Source organism: Pristiophorus japonicus, chromosome X (genome assembly GCF_044704955.1).
Source record: "Pristiophorus japonicus isolate sPriJap1 chromosome X, sPriJap1.hap1, whole genome shotgun sequence".
Taxonomy (NCBI): domain Eukaryota; kingdom Metazoa; phylum Chordata; class Chondrichthyes; family Pristiophoridae; genus Pristiophorus; species Pristiophorus japonicus.
Window position 1 is genome coordinate 38,910,325 of NC_092010.1, and position 25,790 is coordinate 38,936,114.

A 25,790-nucleotide genomic window follows, 5' to 3' on the forward strand; every position below is an offset into this window, starting at 1 on the left:
TGAAAATGCGGGCCCAGCAAGATGGCCACCCCACTAGAAATGGCGGTGAGGTGGCTCATGCGGACCTCTCCTTGCCATTCCAGGAGCCACGTGGCTTCGTCTCCCGGAACGGTGTGGGTTTCTTGCAGGAAGCACACCGCATATTTCCCCTCCCGCAGGAGCGAAAAATTGTCAAATCTACGGCGTGCCCCTCTGCCGCCGTTGATGTTGAGGCTGGCTATGGTTATCTTCATGGCAAAAGCATAGTGCAACCTCTACCTTAACCTATTGTGGGGGAGGGAGCGGAGTCTTTTGTTGAACTCCGCTCCCTCCGCAGCCCAGCGAGGAGTCCCTCGAGCTCGCGCAGCTCAAGGTGCTGCTCCTTTGTCAAGGGCCCGCCCGCGGCCAAGGTTTTAACGGCGGCGCGGACGGACCCCTTGATCAGCTCCGGCTCGGACCATTTTTCCAGGGCCAGTCGGGCTTGGTCGCGGCGACCCCGGCTCTGGGCCAAAAAGTCCCGGAGTTCCTTTGCAGGAACGAGGAGGGCCTCAGCGGCGGCCGCGAGCAGATCCACCGCCTCACTGGCGGTGGTCTCTAGGTCTTCACCCGCGTCCCCCACCGAGTCCCCGTCCTCCTCCGGGAGGTGGCCGCCAGCAGCCGGCCCATCGACCGCACAAGGTACGGCAAATGAACCGGCCGCTCCAACCGGCCCTGGCACTGCCCCGATCCCACCCCCAGGATCGTCGGCAGAGGAGTCCCCACTGGGCTCTTTTAAAAATGGTGCTGGGTCGGGAAATGACAGCGGAAGGGGTTCCCCCTCCGCCCCAGGAACCGGAGAACAAGGAGAGACCCGGCCATAGGAAATCCCCAGGCCCTCCAAGTGCTCCAGCTCCAAAGTAAGGGGCGAGGGTGGGTGTTCCTCCCCCTCCCCGCTGCCACCCCCCGGCCCAGCATCTACAGTTTGATTAAAATCAATATCTTTTGTTTCTGCCGGGTCGAGCAACTCCCGGGGGAAGTTGGGTAATAGCTGGGCGGGCTCAGGTTCGGCCTTTTCGGCCTCGCCCGCCTCAGTCCCCGGGACGCCCGGCCCGGCGGCTACGCATTCCTCCGCGGTCCCCACGCCCCCCACGACAGGCAGATCTTCCACTCCATCCCCGGGAGGCAGAGGCTGGGCAGCCTCAACTGTCTCACCCTCCCCGGGGAAAGACTCCTCGCGCCTGCAGCGCAATTTGGGGGCGCTGGTGGGGGACGCGGGACACGCGGCGGGCACCGACTCCTCCGCGGAGGGATGTTGTTCCCCCTCCGCGTCATTGGGGCGGTGCCTCTTTTTGTTCCTGGGGGCGCGCGGAGTCAGGGAGACCTCCATGTCTGCCGAGGCCTCCCGCTCCGCCCCCCCCTTTTCCTTTTCTTGCCCGCGCCCGGGCCCCTCTGTGGTGTTGTTCAAGGGCTCGGGCACGGGCTCGGGGCACCCCGCGCTCGCCGGTGACGGGGTTGGGCTGAGCGCGGTGGTCAAATTATCCGGCGCACTGAGGGGACCCGCCTCTTGATGTTTTGTCTTCTTCCGCGCCTTCTTTCCGGTCGGACGCTCTCCCTCCCCCCCGACGGAGGCCCTGAAAACAAAGGCCTCCGACGATGCCCGCGCACCTACGGCTCCCGGCACGCGGACGCAACTAGGGGGAGGGGTGGCGGCGGCACCAGCCTTGGCCGCCTTCGGTGGTTTGGCGGCCTTGGAGGCGGGGCAGTTCTTACGAACATGCCCCACCTCCCTGCAGGCATGGCACCGCACGCCGTCCGACGTCCAGAAGACGCGGTAGGCAGTCCCCTCGTGCACCACATTAAAATTCCCCTCCGTCGTGTCCTCCCGCGCCAGCCGGACAAAGAGCTGGCGGCGGAAGGAGAACACGTGGCGCAGGCTGTTCTCCCTGAGGCCGAGCGGTATGGGGTTGATCCCCGACCTTACCTCCCCCAGTTGGTGTAGGTGAGGGAGGAGGAGCTCAGCGGGAACAAAGGGCGGGACGTTTGAAATGATGACCCTCTGCGCGGTGGCCTCGAGAGGGTCCACCGGCAGGAACGTCCCGCCCACCGTGAGCCCCTTTTCAAGGGCCAGGGACACCGCCCGCTCCGACCCCAGGAAGAACACGGCCTTCCCAGACATCTTGGAGGCTGCGACAATGGCCGAGGGGCCGACTACCCCAGCCATCGCCCGCACGCACTCCTCGATGGTCATTGTGGGGTGAGTGTAGCTCTTGACCCCGTGTTTTTTGGTAATGAGTCTGAAAGGTGGCAGGGCAGCGGGTGGCGCAGGAGGGGCCGTGGAAGCGGTTGCCACCTGCGCATACGTCCTTGCTGGCCCTGCCACCGGCGTGGATGGGGTCGCCATCACGGGGTCCCTTTAAGGGCTACACCCACCCCAAAGTCACAGGCCTTAATGGTCTTTTAATGGCCTCGTATGTTAACTGAGCAGAGGAGCCCTTAACGAGGCACCTCTCCCCTCGTTGACAATTGGGGAGAGGCCTTGCTCCCTCTGCTCAGTTGTCTTAATTGTTTTTTTTTTTTTTGTTTTTTTTGTAAATTTGGAAGGAAGAGGCCTCAGAGAGAGAGGGGAGAAACAGAGTAGCAGAGAAAGAGAGAGGGGGGTGGGAAGGGGGGGGGGGGGGGACTGCGAGGGCAGGTCTCCCCTCGCAGCTGTGGGTGGGTGCACTCCCCAGATGGCAAAACACAAAAGTCTTTGGGGTGGTCTTCAGGTGGGGGGAGAAGATGTCTTCACCTGGGGTAGCTGGAGCCACCAGGCACTCCTAACGATCTTTAATTGGGTGTTTAAGAAAAACAACAATCTTCAGCCTGGTAGCTCCAGCTATCCCAGGCTAGGCAAATGTGGGGGGTGGGGGGGGTTCCAATTGTGGGGGGGGGCCTAGTTGTAAGCAAGGCCCCCACACACACTACCACACACACACACACCCCCCGCGATGTTCCGGCCCTCAGTGGTCTTCTTTCCTCCCCCCACCGATATAACAAAGTCTTTTTTGGGAAATGCACCCACACCCACCTGTAGGATGTAGAGTCTCCCTCCTTCCACACTGGATGTTGTTTGTCTTTTCCCCCTCTCTCCAACTCCTTGCAGAAATTATGAAGTTGTTTAAAGTTTTTCTTTTCTCCTCCTCTCCCTCTGGATAAAGTTGAAGGTGAAGCCCCTTCCTTCCTTCTATTCCTGGGCTGGTCTCAGGGCTCTCCAGGCAGGAGCACAAGTTGGTGGCTGCTCTCCTCACTGCTCACAGCTCCAACTGAGCAGGACACGCCTCCACTGCTTCACGATTGGTCCCTTGTGCTTGAAACTCTTTTGAGTTTATCTGTGAAAACATAAAAACATTAAACGGTGCCACCCGACCTGGGTGACACTCCAGACATTTACAAGGCCCATTTTTTTTTTTTTCCCCCTTTTTTGTGTTTTTTTTTGTGTTTTTTTCCTTTTTTTTTTGTTTTTTTTTTTTGGGCACTAAAATCACAATTTTTCCCCAGTGCCCCCTATAAAAGGGAAGGGGACACTAAAAGCACCGGCAATTAAAACAAATTAACTTTAAAACGTAAAATCAAATTAAAATTTGGTTGCCGGGCGTGATGATGCACTCCAGTCCCTCCGGTGCCCACCTCTCGCGGAAGGCCGCGAGCGTACCGGTGGACACCGCGTGCTCCATCTCCAAGGACACCCTGGACCGGATGTAAGAGCGGAAGAGAGGCAGGCAGTCAGGTTGAACGACCCCCTCGACCGCCCGCTGCCCCCCTTGTGCTTGAATGACAGAAGGATAGTTTGCAGGTGAAGCAGGCAATCAGGAAGGCGAATGCAATGTTGGCCTTCATTGCGAGAGGAATGGAGTACAAAAGCAGGGAGGTCCTGCTGCAACTGTACAGGGTATTGGTGAGGCCGCACCTGGAGTACTGCGTGCAGTTTTGGTCACCTTACTTAAGGAAGGATATACTAGCTTTGGAGGGGGTACAGAGACGATTTGCTAGGCTGATTCCGGAGATGAGGGGGTTACCTTATGATGATAGATTGAGTAGACTGCGTCTTTACTCGCTGGAGTTCAGAATAATGAGGGGTGATTTTATAGAAACATTTAAAATAATGAAAGGGATAGACAAGATAGAGGCAGAAAGGTGGTTTCCACTGGTCGGGGAGACTAGAATTAGGGGACACAGCCTCAAAATACGGGGGAGCCAATTTAAAACCGAGTTGAGAAGGAATTTCTTCTCCCAGAGGGTTGTGAATCTGTGGAATTATCTGCCCAGGGAAGCAGTTGAGGCTAGCTCATTGAATGTATTCAAATCACAGATAGATAGATTTTTAACCAATAAGGGAATTAAGGGTTACGGGGAGAGGGCGGGTAAGTGGAGCTGAGTCCACGGCCAGATCAGCCATGATCTTATTGAGTGGCGGAGCAGGCTCGAGGGGCTAGATGGCCTACTCCTGTTCCTAATTCTTATGTTCTTATGTTCAATGTCTTCAGTCTGAGTTCATAAAATAGCTGAAGGCATTATCATGATTTTCCTCGTACCTCAGACTCGGAGCTTTATATTCATGGCAACGTGCTTCTCTGATGGCTCACTAAAGGATGTATGGCCATGAGGTCGAGTGGGTAAAATTGCTTAAGGCCCTGTTTATTTTTCCATTTCTTTCATGTACCATCCGCCACAGCCATTACTGATGCTGTTAATTCAAGTCGCTGGCTTTCTCCGCCGTGTTGAGGTTTGGTATCGAATAATCGGTTTCCGAAATGGAGGGCGTGGACCTGGAACTTTAGTCCAGTCCGACCAAGTCTGCACAAAATGGGCCTGTAGTGAGCATTGCGCTAGTTGCTGCTGGTCCATTTCCTGTTCAGCAAATGGTTGATGGAGTGGAGCAGACCCTGGGCAACAAATAAAGTAAATTAGGATAAGAACAGAAAACGCTGGAACTACTCAGCAGATCAGGCAGCATCTGTTTCTCTCTCCACAGATACTGCCTGACCTGCTGAGTAGTCCCAGCATTTCCTTTTTTTATCCTAAATGTTATTATCATTTACATCTGTCAAGAGAGAAACAGATGATGCCCGGTCTGCTGAGTATTTCCAGAATTTTCTGTTTTTATTTCAGATTGCCAGCATCCGCAGTATCTTGCTTATGTAAATTTAGGACTTCATAAATTCTTCTTTACGTAAGGTGTAACAGAGCTATTAATGACTATTAACTACATTTTGTACAGAAAAAATACTTGTGTTGTGTAACATGGGTCCGTGGAATATTTATAACATGGGATGGAGGTCTCAAAAGCAAAAATTGAGAACCCCTGGGATAACCAGAAGGGATAACCATCTGTGGCTAACTAAGGAAATAAGGGATGGTATCAAATTGAAAACAAGGGCATACAATGTGGCCAAGACTAGTGGGAGGTCAGAGGATTGGCAAACTTTTAAAAGCCAGTAAAGAACGACTAAAAAATTAGAAAGAGAGGGAAGATATATTATGAAAGTAAACTAGCACGAAATATAAAAACAGATAGTAAGAATTTCTACAGGTACGTAAAAAGGAAAAGAGTGGCTAAAGTAAATGTTGGTCCCCTAGAGGATAAAACTGGGGAATTAATAATGGGGAACAGGGAAATGGCAGAGACTTTGAATAAATATTTTGTATCGGTCTTCAAAGTAGAAGACACTAAAAACATCCCAATAGTGGATAATCAAGGGGCTATAGGTAGGGAGGAACTTAATACAATCACTATCTTAAAGAAGTAGTACTCGGTAAAAAAATGGGAGTAAAGGCAGACAAGTCCCCTGGACCTGATGGCTTGCATCCTAGGGTCTTAAAAGAAGTAGTTGCAGAGATTGTGGATGCATTGGTTGTAATCTACCAAAATTCCTTGGATTCTGGGGAGGTCCCAGCAGATTGGAAAACCGCAAATGTAACGCACCTATTTAAAAAAAGGTGGCAGACAGAAAGCAGGAAACTATAGACCAGTTAGCTTAACATCTGTCGTTGGGAAAATGCTGGAGTCCATTATTAAGGAAGCAGTAGCGGGACATTTGGAAAAGCATGATTCAATCAAGCAGAGTCAGCTTGGTTTTATGAAAGGGAAATCAATGTTTGACAAATTTGCTGGAGTTCTTTGAGGATGTAACGAGCAGGGTGGATAAGGGGGAACCAGTGGATGTGGTGTATTTGGATTTCCAGAAGGCATTCGATAAGGTGCCACATAAAAGGTGACTGCACAAGATAAAAGTTCATGGTGTTGGGGGTAATATATTAGCATGGATAGGGGATTGGCTAACGAACAGAAAACAGAGAGTCGGGATAAATGGGTAATATTCCGGTTGGCAAACAGTGACTAGTGAGTTGTCACAGGGATCGGTGCTGGGGCCTCAACTATTTACAATCTATATTAATGACTTGGATGAAGGGACTGAGTGTAATGTAGCCAAGTTTGCTGATGATACAAAGATGGGTGGGAAAGCAAATTGTGAGGAGGACACAAAAAATCTGCAAAGGGATATAGACAGACTAAGTGAGTGGGCAAAAATTTGGCAGATGGAGTATAATGTGGAAAAATGTGAGGTTATCCACTTTGGCAGAAAAAATAGAAAAGCAAACTATAATTTAAATGGCGAAAAATTGCAAAGTGCTACAGTGCAGAGGGAGCTTGGGGATCCTTGTGCGTGAAACGCAAAAAGTTAGTATGCAGGTAGAGCAAGTAATCAGGAAGGCAAATGTAATGTTGACCTTTATTGCAAGGGGGATAGAGTATAAAAGCAGAGAAGTCCTGCTACAACTGTACAGGGTATTGGTGAGGCCACACCTAGCATACTGCATACAGTTTTGGTCTCCGTATTTAAGGATCTACTTGCATTGGAGGCTGTTCAGAGAAGATTCACTAGGTTGATTCCGGAGATGAAGGGGTTGACTTATGAGGATAGGTTGAGTAGGTTGGGTCTGTATTCACAGGATGATCAGGGCTGGGAACTCAACATCCAGGGGTATTCAACATTCAGGAAGGATAGAATAAAAGGAAAAGGAGGTGGGGTAGCATTGCTGGTTAAGGAGGAGATTAAGGAGATTAAGGCAATAGTTAGGAAGGACATTCGCTTGGATGATGTGGAATCTATATGGGTAGAGCTACAGAACACCAAAGGGCAAAAAACATTAGTGGGAGTTGTGTACAGACCTCCAAACAGTAGGAGTGATGTTCGGGAGGGCATCAAACAGGAAATTAGGGGTGCATGCAATAAAGGTGCAGCAGTTATAATGGGTGACTTTAATATGCACATAGATTGGGCTAGCCAAACTGGAAGCAATACGGTGGAGGAGGATTTCCTGGAGTGCATAAGGGATGGTTTTTTAGACCAATATGTCGAGGAACCAACTAGGGGGGAGGCCATCTTAGACTGGGTGTTATGTAATGAGAGAGGATTAATTACCAATCTCGTTGTGCGAGGCCCCTTGGGGAAGAGTGACCATAATATGGTGGAATTCTGCATTAGGATGGAGAATGAAACAGTTAATTCAGAGACCATGGTCCAGAACATAAAGAAGGCTAACTTTGAAGGTATGAGGCGTGAATTGGCTGGGATGGATTGGCGAATGATACTTAAGGGGTTGACTGTGGATGGGCAATGGCAGACATTTAGAGACCGCATGGATGAATTACAACAATTATACATTCCTGTCTGGCATAAAAATAAAAAAGGGAAGGTGGCTCAACCGTGGCTATCAAGGGAAATCAGGGATAGTATTAAAGCCAAGGAAGTGGCATACAAATTGGCCAGAAATAGCAGTGAACCTGGGGACTGGGAGAAATTTAGAACTCAGCAGAGGAGGACAAAGGGTTTGATTAGGGCAGGGAAAATGGAGTATGAGAAGAAGCTTGCAGGGAACATTAAGACAGATTGCAAAACTTTCTATAGATATGTAAAGAGAAAAAGGTTAGTAAAGACAAACGTAGGTCCCCTGCAGTCAGAATCAGGGGAAGTCATAACGGGGAACAAAGAAATGGCGGACCAATTGAACAAGTACTTTGGTTCGGTATTCACGAAGGAGGACACAAACAACCTTCCGGTTATAAAAGGGGTCGGGGGGTCTAGTAAGGAGGAGGAACTGAGGGAAATCCTTATTAGCCGGGAAATTGTGTTGGGGAAATTGATGGGATTGAAGGCCGATAAATCCCCAGGGCCTGATGGACTGCATCCCAGAGTACTTAAGGAGGTGGCCTTGGAAATAGTGGATGCATTGACAGTCATTTTCCAACATTCCATTGACTCTGGATCAGTTCCTATAGAGTGGAGGGTAGCCAATGTAACCCCACTTTTTAAAAAAAGGAGGGAGAGAGAAAACAGGGAATTATAGACCAGTCAGCCTGACATCGGTAGTGGGTAAAATGATGGAATCAATTATTAAGGATGGCATAGCAGTGCATTTGGAAAGAGGTGACATGATAGGTCCAAGTCAGCATGGATTTGTGAAAGGGAAATCATGCTTGACAAATCTTCTGGAATTTTTTGAGGATGTTTCCAGTAGAGTGGACAAGGGAGAACCAGTTGATGTGGTATATTTGGACTTTCAGAAGGCGTTCGACAAGGTCCCACACAAGAGATTGATGTGCAAAGTTAGAGCACATGGGATTGGGGGTAGTGTGCTGACATGGATTGAGAACTGGTTGTCAGACAGGAAGCAAAGAGTAGGAGTAAATGGGTACTTTTCAGAATGGCAGGCAGTGACTAGTGGGGTACCGCAAGGTTCTGTGCTGGGGCCCCAGCTGTTTACATTGTACATTAATGATTTAGATGAGGGGATTAAATGTAGTATCTCCAAATTTGCGGATGACACTAAGTTGGGTGGCAGTGTGAGCTGCGAGGAGGATGCTGTGAGGCTGCAGAGCGACTTGGATAGGTTAGGTGAGTGGGCAAATGCATGGCAGATGAAGTATAATGTGGATAAATGTGAGGTTATCCACTTTGGTGGTAAAAACAGAGAGACAGACTATTATCTGAATGGTGACAGATTAGGAAAAGGGGAGGTGCAAAGAGACCTGGGTGTCGTGGTACATCAGTCATTGAAGGTTGGCATGCAGGTGCAGCAGGCGGTTAAGAAAGCAAATGGCATGTTGGCCTTCATAGCAAGGGGATTTGAGTACAGTGGCAGGGAGGTGTTGCTACAGTTGTACAGGGCATTGGTGAGGCCACACCTGGAGTATTGTGTACAGTTTTGGTCTCCTAACCTGAGGAAGGACATTCTTGCTATTGAGAGAGTGCAGCGAAGGTTCACCAGACTGATTCCCGGGATGGCGGGACTGACCTATCAAGAAAGACTGGATCAACTGGGCTTGTATTCACTGGAGTTCAGAAGAATGAGAGGGGACCTCATAGAAACATTTAAAATTCTGACGGGGTTAGACAGGTTAGATGCAGGAAGAATGTTCCCAATGTTGGGGAAGTCCAGAACCAGAGGTCACAGTCTAAGGATAAGGGGTAAGCCATTTAGGACCGAGATGCGGAGGAACTTCTTCACCCAGAGAGTGGTGAACCTGTGGAATTCTCTACCACAGAAAGTTGTTGAGGCCAATTCACTAAATATATTCAAAAAGGAGTTAGATGAGGTCCTTACTACTAGGGGGAATCAAGGGGTATGGCGAGAAAGCAGGAATGGGGTACTGAAGTTGAATGTTCAGCCATGAACTCATTGAATGGCGGTGCAGGCTAGAAGGGCCGAATGGCCTACTCCTGCACCTATTTTCTATGTTTCTATGTTTCAGAAGAATGAGAGGTGATCTTTTCAAAACATATCAGATAATGAGGGGGCTCGACTAGGTGGATGCAGAGAGGATATTTCCACTCATTGGGGAGACTAAAACTAGGGGACATAGTCTCCGAATAAGGGGCTGCCCATTTAAAACTGAGATGAGGAGGAATTTATCCTCTCAGAGGGTTGTAAATCTATGGAATTCTCTGTCCCAGAGAGCTGTGGAGGCTGGTTCATGAATATATTTAAGACGGAGATAGACATATTTTTGAACGATAAGGGAATAAAGGGTTATGGGGAGCAGGCAGGGAAGTGGAGCCGAGTCCATGATCAGATCAGCCATGATATTATTAAATGGCAGAGCATGCTCGAAGGGCCAAATGGTCTACTCCTGTTCCTATTTCCTATGTTCTTATAAGGGATATTAACCAGGACACCAGGGAGAATGCCCTGCTCTTCTTCGAATAGTGGCTGTGGGATCTTTTACATCCACCTGAGAGTGGAGATGGGGCCTCGGTTTAACGTCTCATCCGAAAGATGGCATCTCCGACAGTGCAGCTCCCTCAATACTGCCCCTCCGACAGTGCAGCGCTCCCTCAGTACTGCCCCTCCCACAGTGCGGCGCTCCCTCAGTACTGCTCCTCCGACAGTGCGGTGCTCCCTCAGTACCGTCCCTCCGACAGTGCGCCGCTCCCTCAGTACTGCCCCTCCGACAGTGCGGCGCTCCCTCAGTACTGCCTCTCCGACAGTGCGGCACTCCCTCAGTACTGCCCCTCCGACAGTGCGGCGCTCCCTCAGTAATGCACTGGGAGCATCAGCCTTGATTTTTGTGCTCAAGTCCCTGGAGTGGGACTTGGACCTCACTAATCTTCTGACTCAGAGGTGAACGTGCTACCCACTGAGCCACGCATGAAACTCGTCTATACTCCAACATGGCCTCGTGGATAGGATTCTCACCTCTAAGTCAGAAGATCATGGGTGACACCCTTCGTGCTCCAATGCCTCCCACTCTATAATCGATGCCACGTGCTAGCAATGCCCCTTCCCCTCTCACCATAAAACTATTTTGTAGATAACATTAATCAAGTGCCCCCTGGTTAAAGGGGGGGGGGGCACACCCCAAACACTTTCAAACAAGTGCCCCTTGTTTTTTTTTTTTGAGGGCATTAAAAACACAAATTATGCAAGTGCCCCTGTCTAAAAGGAGTGGGGCACTAAAACCGACAACTTAAACAAATTAAACTTCAGACATTAAGATTAAAGTTTGGTTACCGGGGGTGATGATGCACTCCAGTCCCTCCGGCACCCACCTCTCGCGGAAGGCCGCGAGAGTACCGGTGGACACCGCGTGCTCCATCTCCAGGGACACCCTGGCTTGGATGTAACCGCGGAAGAGAGGCAGACAGTCGGGCTGAACGACCCCCTCGACCGCCCGCTGCCTGGATCGGCTGATGGCCCCTTTGGCCAGGCCCAGGAGCAGTCCTACGAGGAGGCCTTCCGACCTGCCTGCCCGCTCTCCTCCGCACATGGTGCCCAAAGATCAGGAGCCAGAATTTGAGGAACAGGCCCCTCTCACCATACAACTCTTTTGGGGGCAAACATAAACATTAAATCACGTGCCCCCCGATCTGGGGGACACTCCAAACATTTTCCAAGGTCCTTTTTTTTTGTTTTTTTTGTATTTTTTATAGGGTTTTTTTGTGGGTTTTTTTAGGGCATTAAAATTCCATATTTTACAAGTGCCCCCTATAAAAGGGGAGGGGGACACTAAAACCGGCATTTAAAATAAATTAGACTTTAAAACAAATAAAATCAAATTAAAATTTGGTTGCCGGGGGTAATAATGCACTCGTCCCTCCGGTGCCCACCTCTCGCGGAAGGCCGCGAGCGTACCGGTGGACACCGCGTGCTCCATTTCCAGGGACACCCTGGCTCAGATGTAACCGCGGAAGAGAGGCAGACAGTCGGGCTGAACGACCCCCTCGACCGTCCGCTGCCTGGACCGGCTGATGGCCCCTTTGGCCAGGCCCAGGAGCAGTCGTACGAGGAGGCCTTCCGACCTGCCCGCTCCCCTCCGCACATGGTGCCCAAAGATCAGGAGCCAGAATTTGAGGAACAACCCCCTCTCACCATACAACTCTTTTAGAGGAGACAAATAAACATTAGGTCAAGTGACCCCCGATCTGGGGGACACTCCAAACATTTCGCAAGGCCCTTTTTGTTTTTTTTTGGGCTCTAAAACCATAATTTACAAGTGCCCCCTATAAACGGGGAGGAGGACACTAAAACCCGGCAATTAAAACAAATTAAACTTTAAAACATAAAATCAAATTAAAATTTGGTTGCCGGGGGTGATGATGCACTCCAGTCCCTCCGGCACCCACCTCTCGCGGAAGGCTGCGAGTGTACCGGTGGACACTGTGTGCTCCATTTCCAGGGGCACCCTGGCTCGGATGTAACCGCAGAAGAGAGGCAGGCAGTCGGGCTGAACGACCCCCTCGACTGCCCGCTGCCTGAACCGGCTGATGGCCCCCTTGGCCAGGCCCAGGAGCAGTCGTACGAGGAGACCTTCTGACCTGCCTGCCTGCCCGCTCTCCTCCGGACTGGGCGCCCAAAGATCAGGAGCCAGAATTTGAGGAACAGCCCCCTCTCACCATACAGCCGGCTGCCCACTGGTAAATGTGCCTAATTTCACGCGTGGCCGGCAGCCGAACGTGCTAGGACCCCGCCTCCTCCCTTCAGCCAGTGACGGCTCCGCCTTCCAGGTTGCGGCACTTCTGCTTGAATGGTCGACTTGTCATTCTCGCAGAGTCCCACCCACTCTTGTAAAGTTTGCTTGCGTCGCATGTTCAACCCCAGCACAAATTGCTTGATGGGAGAGACGAGGGGAAGTGATTAAAAGTCTGGAAAAAGAGACTCTGATTTAGTGAAGGGAAATAGAAGGAATATTGAATAAAAGAGTTAACTAGGCAGATAAATTGAGAGAAAGAGGGGAAAAGGTCGTTACATTAGCGAATAAGGGAATCTGATCGGCGTTCGTCTGGAATGCATCGTTTAAAATCACTGCCTGGCTTCACCGCGGGAGTTTGTCACTTTAGAGCCGCCAATGTTTCAGGGAAACCTAACGGCTTCGGCAATCGGCTGTGGAAATGGCAACATCCCCCCGCTGGCCGGGCCGGGGGGCGGGCGGCGAGCAGTCTGAGCGGTTTTGAGACCACCCCCATCCTGAACCCTTCCAAGCCCGAGGTCAAAAAGGGGAATGAGATCGGGGACATTCAGAAAGAAACGTGAGTAAAACACCTACCACAGACCCTGAACTCTAACCGGCTTCACACTCACCGCACGTCCGTCAGCATATGAAGAGAAAGGGGCAGATTAACGTTGACTCGACTTCAGATCTTCAATTTTACTTTTTGTTGATACTGACAGGTCGAGTCTATTTCACTCTTGTCCTTTCAGCGGAGCTTCCAAATAAAATGGTTGAAATGACAAATAGTGTTTTAATTCTATATTGTGTACTAATTAATACAAATATAACACTAAATTGCCAATCATTTCCTATTACCAATATGAATGGATTTGACTTGATAAACGGTGTGTGAGCTTTCTGAAGCAATTGAGGAAATTGGGTGAGAATGTATGGTTGGTTCACTTCAATTTAAAAGATTTTTGCTGTGTTGAGGTCGGTTTAATGAAGCGATTGGACGAGTCGATACAGGTTACACACATCGCTGTACGTAATCTTTTACCCTAGGCAATGAGGAGTGAATTAACAGGTGCTCCTACATTGTAATATCTCACTTTATCCAAAGCACATTTATAAATAGAAAGGCATACGGGCAGGGCGGAAAATATCCTGCTCAAAAATAATAAGCTTTTAAAAAATAATTAACCTCCTGTGGATTATTTTTCGCGTCATTTAATCTGCAGGTTGCAGTGTCTGAATTTCCAGTAATGTGCGAGTCTCTCAACGATAAGTAGAGTTTGACTGAGCGGATCAGTTCGGTGCACCATCCCGGGTCTTGTGTGAACGGACAGTATAACCGGAGAGGAACAGCTGACAGGCTAGCTGCAGGCAACATAAGAACATAAGAAATAGGAGCAGGAGTAGGCCATTTGGCCCTTCGAGCCTGCTCAGCCATTCAATAAGATCATGGCCTCAGCTCCACTTCCCTGCCCGCTCCCCATAACCCTTTACTCCCGGACATTCTCAAAACACAGCCAAACCAGTGGCCTCCGACTGAAAGCAGTCAACAGCATAACCCCTTGGTAAACTGACCTTGGGATCTTGCTGGTCTGCATGGTTCAGATATTCACCAGCAGAACCCACCAAGCCATCAGGAGAGCTGGCCCTTTTTTTAAAAAAAAATTCAGCTTCAATGGGGTGTCTCGCAATTAATCAGTCTAAAATCATATAAGTATCCTTTTTCTGTCTGTTCTCATTTTGAAGTGCCTTCGTATTAACCGCCATCAAATTCTGAAGGCTCACGTATGCTACTGAATGGAACAGTGTTTTAAGAGCCAGCATTTGGCTTGTGGTTTGAGGATATTGGTTCTGTTGGGACTGTGGACACAACTGTGCATTGATTGAGCGGAGAGAACGTGTTCAAACAAGGGCTCTCAGTTCTAACCAGATAAGGTTCTCTTACCCCCTTCGTTGAACTTCGAGATCTGGTTGTGACTGTACCTTTAGTACTGGACTCTCAAACATTTTCCCCTGCATTTTAATAATGTTGGGTTTCTGCTTCTTTATGGTACTGCACACTTTTCCCCTTCAAGAGTTTGGGCCAGTGTCCATCAGTAACTGCTTTGTGATTTGTTATTTGCCTTGATGGCACGGTAACCATCTTTGAAACTCCACGTTGAAGTGACATTGCAGTTTTAAGCTAGTGGATCCTCCCCACTCTTGCTCCAGGCTGTCTGACTCACCTGACTTGGCCCAGCCTGGTGCCAAATTCTTCCTACCTCTTTCTCCAGATCTACTGCCAATCCATCCCACTCATCTGTTCCTTGGGTCTGATTCCCTATTCTGGGCCACTGCCTCCAATCCCTCCCACTGTCCATTCTGTGTTTTCTCTCTAATACCCCCTCCCCCTATTCCATGCACCTGCCTCTAGTTCCCCAGTCTGTTGATCACGGACAGGCCTGGAGAAGGAGCAGGGATCCATAGTCCTGTCTGTACTTTAGTATTTATTTGTTTCAAGCCATGCATTTGTGAAAAACAAGCCATGTAGGTCGGTCAATAAGAGGTGTGTGGCCTGGGTTGACTTGTGTTCCCTGATGGTGGCAGCAGGGAGTTACAATTGGTCTCAACACACATGAGCTAGAGAGGAAGGGAGGGGTGAAATCAGTCAAGGCTACTGCTCCTGATCCCTATTCAACAACTGCTGGGAGTGGTGGATGATGGATGGGGACAGGATCAACCTCAGCTCTGGAGTTAAATGACCTGCTGACACTTGGACCTGGGCTCACCTGTTGCACTGACGGAATTGAAGCAGGCAGGCTGGCATTTCCAGCTGCCCCAGCATTGCCCTCTTGACCCCAGCTGCATTTCTGGCCTTGGAATCATTACCATCAGGAGGCAGGCTCAAGTGGCCCCTGGCAAAGACTCTCACCAGTCTGGGGGAGCTGCCAGAGCAGTGAAAAAGAGCCACCTACTATGCTACCTGCACAAAAAACAGATTATCTGGTCATTATCACATTGCTCTTTGTGGGAGCTTGCTGTGTGTAAATTCACTGCCACGTTTCCTATATTACAACAGTGACTACACCAAACATAATTCATTTACTGCAAAGGACTTTGGGACATTCTAAGGCCATGAAAGGCACTATACAAATGCAAGTTCCTTCTTTCTGCCCCAATGGGCCCTCTGAACTCTGGAGGCCAGAGCCTAGTGGGTAACCCTTGCATCCAGCACCCCTTCGGAAAGTGGCAGCCAGGTGGAACTCTGTATGCAGTACCAGCAAGACCTGGGTATCGACATAGAAGAAGATGTCACATCTTAAGGAAGCTTCCAAGGTAAGTCTACCCACTGGTTCCAGTTACCAGATACATGGCCCACCTATACATGCCACAGAGTGCTGTTGAGCTACCTGTTCCACATTTACTGCTGGCCCTTGCGAAGTCCTCAGATACCGTACAATTCTTTCACTGCTGACCATGCATACCCATAGGGCACACATTGCAGCTGGAGTTTACAATTGAAAGCCTTGGTACACTCTCATCTTCCATGGGATTTGCACGTAAAAGCACTTTAACACAAGCTAGCTGCGGGATGCACGGTCACTTAATTACACCAACCAGGATGGACTATAGTTATAGCACATGTCTAAGTGTGCACATACACTGTAGGTTGAAGGAGCATCAACAATACTCCTCTTGTGCAACAAGTTGGCAACTTGGACAGGAGGAGGACTCTGAGATTAGCAGTCTTCAACTACTTTGGAGGAGGCCAACCTGGACAGCCTTGCCTCTGAAGGCATTGAGGTAGTAAGAGGAGGTGAACTTGGAGGCCTCCTCCAAGCTGTGGGCTAGTATCACCCAGTTCTTAACTCTGTCATACCCACAGGTATATGCACAGTTGGTATCTTTTATAATGTGAGCTCCGTTGGAAGGTATCTCTTGGAGACCGCGTTGTAACATCAGTTACTTCCCCATCATTGTTGGCCTCGAACAGCCACCTGTCAATACTGCCAGTGAGACAGGGCAAGACAGCACCAGCATATCAAAGGCTCGTTTCACAGGAGCGTACCGTTATGTTATGTCTTTGATAAGGAGTCCGACTAGATGCTGCAAGCTCAAAGTGAGTATGACCGTAGTCCTTTATTACAGATCTCCGAGTGCCTCCAGCCTGTGAGGCCTCCTTTTTATATACAGGTGCTCCCAAGGGATTGTGAGATTCCTTGGCACTCCAGGAGATAAGCCCTCTGGTGGTTAGACGTGGTAATTACAGGTTTACATACATAACCTGTACATCAGGAAAAAGTTGACACCGAGCCACGTAAGGAGATATTAGGACAGATGACCAAAAGCTTGGTCAAAGAGAGAGATTCTAGAACGGTCCCAGCTATTCAAGAAAGGAGGGAGAGAGAAAACCTGGAACTGCAAGCCAATTATACCAAAATTCTAAAGGGGCAAAGTGTGTTTAAAAAGACAAGCCTGAAGGCTCTGTGCCTCAATGCGAGGTGTATTCATAATAAGGTGGATGAATTAACTGCACAAGCAGCTATTGAGGAATATAATATAATTGGCATCACGGAGACATGGCTCCAGGGTGACCAAGGCTGGGAACTCAACATCCAAGGGTATTCAGCATTTAGAAAGGATAAACAGAAAGGAAAAGGAGGCGGGGTGGCGTTGCTGGTTAAAGAGGAAATTAATGCAATTGTAAGGAAGGACATTAGCTTGGATGATGTGGAATCGGTATGGGTGGAGCTATGGAATACCAAAGGGAAAAAAACGCAAGTGGGAGTTGTGTACAGGCCACCGAATAGTAGTAGTGAGGTTGGGGACAACATCAAACAAGAAATAAGGGATGTGTGCAATAAAGGTACAACAGTAACCATGGGCGACTTTAATCTACATATTGATTGGGCTAACCTAACTGGTAGCAATGTGGTAGAGGAGGATTTCCTGGAGTGTATTAGGGATGGTTTTCTCGACCAATATGTCGAGGAACCAACCAGAGAGCTGGCCATCCTAGACTGGGTGATGTGTAATGAGAAGGGACTAATTAGCAATCTTGTTGTGTGAGGCCCCTTGGGGGAAGAGTGACCATAATATGGTAGAATTCTTTATTAAGATGGAGAGTGACACAGTTAATTCAGAAACTCTGGTCCTGAGCTTAAGGAAAGGTAACTTCGATGGTTTGAGGCGTGAATTGGCTAGAATAGACTGGCAAATGATACTTAAAGGGTTGATGGTGGATAGGCAATGGCAAACCTTTAAAGATAATATGAATGAACTTCAACAATTGTACATCCCTGTCTGGAATAAAAATAAAACTGGGAAGGTGGCTCAACTGTGGCTAACAAGGGAAATTGAGGATAGTGTTAAATCCAATGAAGAGGCATACAAATTAGCCAGAAAAAGCAGCAAACCAGAGGACTGGGAGAAATTTAGAATTCAGCAGAGGAGGACAAAGGGTTTAATTAAGAAGGGGAAAATAGAGTACGAGAGGAAGCTTGCCGGAAACATAAAAACTGACTGCAAAAGCTTCTATAGATATGTGAAGAGAAAAAGATTAGTGAAGACAAACGTAGGTCCCTTGCAGTCGGATTCGGGTGAATTTTATAATGGGGAGCAAAGAAATGGCAGACCACTTGAACAAGTACTTCGGTTCTGTCTTCACGAAGACTCAAATAACCTTCCGGATGTACTCTGGGACCGAGGGTCGAGTGAGAAGGAGGAACTGAAGGATATCCTTATTAGGCGGGAAATTGGCGGGATTGAAGGCCGATAAATCCCCAGGGCCTGATAGTCTGCATCCCAGAGTACTTAAGGAAGTGGCCCTAGAAATAGTGGATGCATTGGTAATTTTCCAGCAGTCTATCGACTCAGGATCAGTTCCTATGGACTGGAGAATTGCTAATGTAACACCACTTTTTAAAAAAGGAGGGAGAGAGAAAACTGGTAATTATAGACTGGTTAGCCTGACATCAGTAGTGGGGAAAATGTTGGAATCAATTATTAAAGATGAAATAGCAGCGCATTTGGAAAGCAGTCCAAGTCAGCATGGATTTATGAAAGGGAAATCATGCTTGACAAATCTTTTGGAATTTTTTGAGGATGTAACTAGTAGAGTGGACAAGGGAGAACCAGTGGATGTGGTGTATTTGGACTTTCAAAAGGCTTTTGACAAGGTCCCACACAAGAGATTGGTGTGCAAAATCAAAGCACATGGTATTGGGGGTAATGTACTGACGTGGATAGAGAACTGGTTGGCAGACAGGAAGCAGAGAGTCGGGATAAATGGGTCCTTTTCAGAATGGCAGGCAGTGACTAGTGGAGTGCCGCAGGGCTCAGTGCTGGGACCCCAGCTATTTACAATATATATTAATGATTTTAGATGATGGAATTGAGTGTAATATCTCCAAGTTTGCTGATGACACTAAACTGGGTGGCGGTGTGAGCTGTGAGGAGGATGCTAAGAGGCTGCAGGGAGATTTGGACAGGTTAGGTGAGTGGGCAAATACATGGCAGATGCAGTATAATGTGGATAAATGTGAGGTTATCCACTTTGGGGGCAAAAACAAGAAGGCAGAATATTATCTGAATGGCGGCAGATTAGGAAAAAGGGAGGTGCAGCGAGACCTGGGTGTCATGGTTCATCAGTCACTGAAAGTGGGCATGCAGGTACAGCAGGCGGTGAAGAAGACAAATGGTATGTTTGCCTTCATAGCTAACGGGATTTGAATACAGGAGCAGGGAGGTCTTACTGCAGTTGTACAGGGCCTTGGTGAGGCCTCACCTGGAATATTGTGTTCAGTTTTGGTCTCCTAATCTGAGGAAAGACATTCTTGCTATTGAAGGAGTGCAGCAAAGGTTCATCAGACTGATTCCCGGGATGGCAGGACTGACCTATGAGGAGAGACTGGTTCGACTGGGTCTTTATTCACTGGAGTTTAGAAGGATGAGCGGGGATCTCAAAGAAACACAAAATTCTGACAGGACTGGACAGGTTAGATGCAGGAAGAATGTTCCTGATGTTGGGGAAATCCAGAACCAGGGGACACAGTCTAAGGATAAGGGATAAACCATTTAGGACCGAGATGAGAAACTTATTCAGAGAATTGTGAACCTGTGGAATCCTCTACCACAGAGAGTTGTTGATGCCAGTTCATTGGATATGTTCGAGAGGGAGTTAGATATGACCCTTGTGGCTAAAGGGATCAAGGGGTATGGAGAGAAAGCAGGAAAGGGGTACTGAGGTGAATGATCAGCCACGATCATATTGAATGGTGGTGCAGGCTCGAAGGGCCGAATGGCCTACTCTTGCACTTATTTTCTATGTTTCTACATCAGTTGTTGGGAAAATGCTGGAATCCATTGTTCAGGAAGTGGAATCAGGGCACTTGGAAAATCATTATATGATTAGGCAGAGTCAACATGGTTTTATGAAAGGGAAAGTGTGTTTGACATTTATTAGTGTTTTTTGAGGAAGTAACTAGCAGGGTAGATAAAGGGGAAACAATGGATGTAATATATTTGGATTTCCAAAAGGCATTCGATAAGGTGCCACGTAAAAGGTTATTACACAAAATAAGGGCTCATGGGGTTGGGGGTAATATAGTAGCATGGATAGAGGATTGGTTAACGTTTATCCCTACTCTGAAAACAGAGAGTAAACTGGTCCTTTTCAGGTTGGTAGGCTGTAACTAGTGGGGTGCCGCAAGGATCAGTGCTGGGACCTCGGCTATTTACAATCTATATTAATGACCTAGATGAAGGGACCGAATGTAATGTATCCGGGTTTGCTGATGATACAAAGCTCGGTGGGACAGTAAGCTGTGAGGAGAAGAGAGTCTGCAAAGGGATATAGATTGACTGAGTGGGCAATAAGGCCGCAGATGGAGTATAATGTGGGGAAATGTGAGGCTATTCACTTTGGTAGGAAGAATAGAAAAACAGAATAATTTTTAAATGGTGAGAAACTTTTAAATGTTGGTGTTCAGAGAGACTGGAGTGTCCTTGTGCAAGATACACAGAAAGCTAGCATGCAGGTACAGTGAGCAATAAGGAAGGTAAATGGCATGTTGGCCTTTATTGCAAGGGGGTTGGAGTATAAGATTAAGGAAGTCTTGCTACAATTGTACAGGGCCTTGAGACCACACCTGGAGTACTGTGCACAGTTTTGGTCTCCTTATCTGAGGAAGGATATACTTGCCTTGGAGGCGGTGCAACGAAGGTTCACTAGATTGATTCCTGGGATGAGAGGGCTGTCCTATGAGAGATTGTGTAGAATGGGCCTATACTCTCTGGAGTTTAGAAGAATGAGAGGTGATCTCATTGAAACATACAAGATTCTGAAGGGGTAGATGCTGAGAGGTAGTTTCACCTGGCTGAAGTGTCTAGAACTAGGGGGCATAGTCTCCGGATAAGGGGTAAGCCATTTGCATAAGAACATAAGAAATAGGAGCAGGAGTAGGCCATTTGGCCCCTCGAGCCTGCTCTGCCATTTAATAGGATCATGGCTGATCTGATCTGATAGACTCCACTTCCCTGCCCGCTCCCCATAACCCTTTACTCCCTTATCGCTCAAAAATATGTCTCTCTCTGCCTTAAATATATTCAATGACCCAGCCTCCACAGCTCTCTGCGACAAGAGAATTCCATAGATTTACAACCCTCAGAGAAGAAATTTCTCCTCATCCCAGTTTTAAATGGGCGGCCACTTATTCTAAGACTATGTCCCCTAGTTTTAGTTTCCCCTAAGAGTGGAAATATCCTCTCTGCATCCACCTTGTCAAGCCCCCTCATTATCTTAAGTTTCAATAAGATCACCTCTCATTCTTCTGAACTGCAATGTGTATAGGTCCAATCTACTCAAACTATCCTCATAAGTCAACCCCCTCGTCTCCGGAATCAACCTAGTGAACCTTCTCTGAACAGCCTCCAATGCAAGTATATCCTTCCTTAAATACGGAGACCAAAAATGTACACAGTACGCCAGGTGTGGCCTCACCAATACCCTGTACAGTTGTAGCAGGACTTCTCTGTGTTTATACTCTATCCCCCTTGCAATAAAGGCCAACATTCTATTTGCCTTCCTGATTACTTGCTGTACCTGCATACTAACTTTGTGTTTCATGCACAAGGCCCCCCAGGTCTCTCTACTGCAGCACTTTGCAATTTTTCTCCATTTAAATTATAATTTACTTTTCTATTATTTCTGCCAAAGTGGATAACCTCACATTTTCCCACATTATACTCCATCTGCCAAATTTTTGCCCACTCACTTAGCCGGTCTATATCCCTTTGCAGATTTTTTGTGTCCTCACAATTTGCTTTCCCACCCATCTTTGTATCGTCAGCAAACTTGGCTACATTACACTCGGTCCCTTCATCCAAGTCATTAATATAGATTGTAAATAGTTGTGGACCCAGCACCGATCCCTGCGGCACCCCACTAGTCACTGTTTGGCAAACGGAAAATGACCCATTACTCCTGACTCTGTTTTCCGTTAGTTAACTAATCCTCTATCCATGCTAATATGTTGCCCCCAACCCCATGAACTTTTATCTTGTGCAGTAACCTTTTATGTGGCACCTTATCGAATGCCTTCTGGAAATGCAAGTACACCACATCCACTGGTTTGCCCTTATCCACCCTGCTCGTTACATCCTCAAAGAATGCCAGCAAACTTGTCAAACATGATTTCCCTTTCATAAAACCATGCTGACTCTGCTTGATTGAATCATGCTTTTCCAAATGTCCCGCTACTGCTTCCTTAATAATGGACTCCAGCATTTTCCCAACGACACATGTTAGGCTAACTGGTCTATAGTTTCCTGCTTTTTGTTTGCATCCTTTTTTAAATAGTGGTGTTACATTTGCGGTTTTCCAATCTGCTGGGACCACCCCAGAATCCAGGGAATTTTGGTGGATTACAACCAATGCATCCACTTCTCTTGAGACCCAAGGATGTAAGGCATCAGCTCCAGGGGACTTGTTTGCCTTTAGTCCCATTATTTTACATAGTACTACTTCATTAGTGATTGTATTAAGTTCCTCCCTACCTATAGCCCCTTGATTATCCCCTATTGGGATGTTTTTAGTGTCTTCTACTATGAAGACCGATACAAAATACTTGTTCATCGTCTCTGCCATTTCCCTGTTCCCCATTATTAATTTCCCAGTTTCATCCTCCAGGGGACCAACATTTACTTTAGTCACTCTTTCCCTTTTTATGTACCTGTAGAAACTCTTACTAGCTGTTTTTATATTTCGTGCTAGTTTACTTTCATAATCTATCTTCCCTCTCTTAAATCATTTATTTATTTTTTAGTCGTTCTTTGCTGGCTTTTAAAAATTTCCCAATCCTCTGGCCTCCCACATTGTATGCCTTTGTTTTCAATTTGATACCCTCCCTTATTTCCTTAGTTAGCCACGGATGGTTATCCCTTCTCTTACAGTCTTTCCTTCTCATTAGGATATATTTTTGTGCGAGTTATGAAATATCTCCTTAAATGTCTGCCACTGCTCATCAACTGTCCCATTCTTTCGTCCACTTTAGCCAACTCTGCCTTCCCAGTCCACTTTAGCCAACTCTGCCTTCATATCTTTTGTAGTCTCCTTTATTTAAGCTGAGGACACTGGTTTGAGATCCAACTTTCTCACCCTCCAACTGAATTTGAAATTCAACCATATTATGGTCACTCATTCCTAGAGGATATTTTACTATGAGATCATTTATTAATCCTGCCTCATTTAGGACTGAGATGAGGAGGAATTTCTTCACTCAGAGGGTTGTGAATCTTTGGAATTCTCTGCCTCAGAGGGTTGTGGATGCTCAGTCTTTGAGTATATTCAAGACTGAGATTGATAGATTTTTGGACTCTAGGGGAATCAAGGGATATGGGGATCGGGTGGAAAAGTGGAGCAGGTTCGACGGGCTGTATGGCCTACTCCTATTTCTTATGTTTTTTAAGGAGCGTCTTAAAGGAGAAAAGAGAGGCGGAAAGGTTTAGGGAGGGAATTCCAGAATTTGGGGTCCAGGCAACTTAAGGCAGGCAGCCAATTATAGAGCGATTTATAATCGGGGATACGCAAGAGGTCAGAATTAGAGGCGTGCAGATATCTTGGATGGTTGTAGGACTGGAGGATATTACAGAGATGGGGAGGGGCGAGGCCATGGTGAGATTTGAAAACCAGGATGAGAATTTTAAAATCGAGGCTTTGCTTAACCGGGATCCATTGTAGGTCAGTGAGCACAGGGGTGATGGGTGAACAGGACTTGGTGTGAGTTAGGACACGGGCAGCAGAGTTTTGGATTACCTGAAGTTTACGGAGGGTAGAAAGTGAGAGGCTAATTGCCTTTTAAAGGTTCCTGCACTTTTTTTTTTCAGGTAATGTATTCCAGATCTTCACAACCCTCTGTGAAGAAATTTCTCCGAGTTTTTTTTACCAATTATTTTAAATCTATGACCTCTCGTTACTGACCCACTTTGCAGTGGAAATTATTTCTCCTTATTTGTTCTATCAAAACCCCTCATAATTTTGAATACCTCTATTGGGTCTCTCCTTAACCTTCTTTGCTCTAAGGAGAGCAATTCCAGCTTCTCCAACCTCTCCACATAAATGAAGTCCCTCATTGCTGGTATCATCCTGGTAAACCTCTGTACCCTATCCAGGGCCCTGACATTCTTCCTAAAATGTGGTGCCCAGAATTGTATACAATACTCCAGCTGAGGCCTAACCAGAGATTTGTAACCGTATAGCATGACTTCCTTGCTTTTGTATTCAGTGCCTTTAGTTATAAAGCCAAGTATCCCATGCGCTTTCTTAACTGCCTTCTCAACTTGCCCTGCCATCTTCAAAGATTTGTGAAGTTGCACCCTCAGGTCTCCCTGTTCTTTCACCACCACCCCCCCCCCCCCCCTCAAAATAGTACCATTTAGATTATACTGCCTCTCCATGTTGTTTCTCCAAAAGTGCATTATTTCACACTTATCCACAATAAGTTGCATCTGCAACGTGTCTGCCCATTTCACCAGTCTGTCTTTGTCCTCTTGAAGTCTGCTGCTATCCTGCTCACTATTTGCTACGTTGCCAAGTTTTGTATCGTATGCAAACTTCAAAATTGTGTTCCCTGTACCCAAGTCCAAATCATTTATATATAACAAGAAAAGCAATTGTCCTAATAAAGACCCCTGGGGAACCCCACTGCATACTTCTCTCCAGTCAGAAAAACATCCATTCACCACTATTCTTTTCTTTCTGTCCCTTAGCCAATTTCGGAACCAAATTAACACTGTTCCTTTAAAACTATTTGCTTCAATTTTCCGAATAAGTCTGTTCTGAGGTACTTCATCAAAGGCCTTTTGAACATCCATGAGCCTTCCTTTTATATCAGTCCGCCAAATACTTTGAGGGGACAATTTCTAAACTGCAACAAAAAGTTAGACATGTCACATACGACCAATCAAGAAATGGTTATCAAGTTATTTGGACATGCCTTAATCTCGGTTTCACCAGAGGTGCTGGCACAAGATTGATTTCCATCTATATTCCAGTCAGTCATAGTCACATTTTCATCTTCACCATAAATCTCTTGTCAGGGCAGTCCTTCATCTTTTGTTATTTTCCTATAGATCGGCAACTGGGTCTGCTGTGCCATGCAACGTCGATAATCTAAAGGCCAGTAACCTACTCCCAGGCCTCTGAAAATGATCCTCTGAAACCTACCAGTAGCATATGTCCAAGAGCGCCTCCTGCTGCTCTCAGATACAAAATCACCTGCCACTGCTTACTGTATAAAATATCATTTCAGTTATACATAGTCTTACAAGGGAGTCTTTTATTAAAATTGTTTCTGGGGCTGGATGGTTCTTGTGTTGGAACGCAAGCTTGCAGTGAGGCTATTTTGAGCACTTGTCAAATGTCACAATCCTGATCTTGCCAGGACTGTGCAGTGAGGCTATTTTGAGCACTTGTCAAATGTTATAATCCTGATCTTGCCAAGATTGCGCAAATGTGAAATGACTTTAGTAGTGTCAGTTTAGCTCAGTGGGTAGCATTCTCACTTCTGAGTCAGAAGGTTCGAGCCTGCTCCGGGACTTGAGCCACGTTGTTGGACAGTTCCTTCAGATGCCTGTTTCACTGGTTCAGGTGGGTGTTAAAGATCCCATGACACAATTGGAAGAAGAGTGGGATGTTCTTCCAGTGACTTGGCCAACATTCCTCCCTCAACCAACAGTACCAGCTTGTGGGACCTTGCTGTGTGCAAAACAGTTTCCACGTTTACGCACGTACTAAGTTACTGCACGGTATAATTCATTGTATGTGAAATGCTTTGAGATGCTGCTGCGAGATGTGATAAGGCGCTATATA

General features: G+C 47.3%; 1 protein-coding gene across 4 annotated transcripts in view; it reads left to right on the top strand.

The window, feature by feature from the left end:
• Positions 1-12,590: 12,590 nt before the first annotated feature.
• LOC139241014 (glutaminase liver isoform, mitochondrial-like) overlaps positions 12,591-25,790 on the top strand; it is a 62,287-nt gene continuing 49,087 nt past the window's right edge. For all 4 annotated transcript variants that reach the window (XR_011588769.1, XM_070869707.1, XM_070869709.1 and 1 more), the window contains exon 1: positions 12,591-13,025. Coding sequence is in view for 3 of the 4 variants with exons in the window: in XM_070869707.1 (XP_070725808.1) it covers positions 12,784-13,025 (242 nt within the window). In the remaining variant the exon portion in view is untranslated. The remainder of the gene's footprint in view (positions 13,026-25,790) is intronic.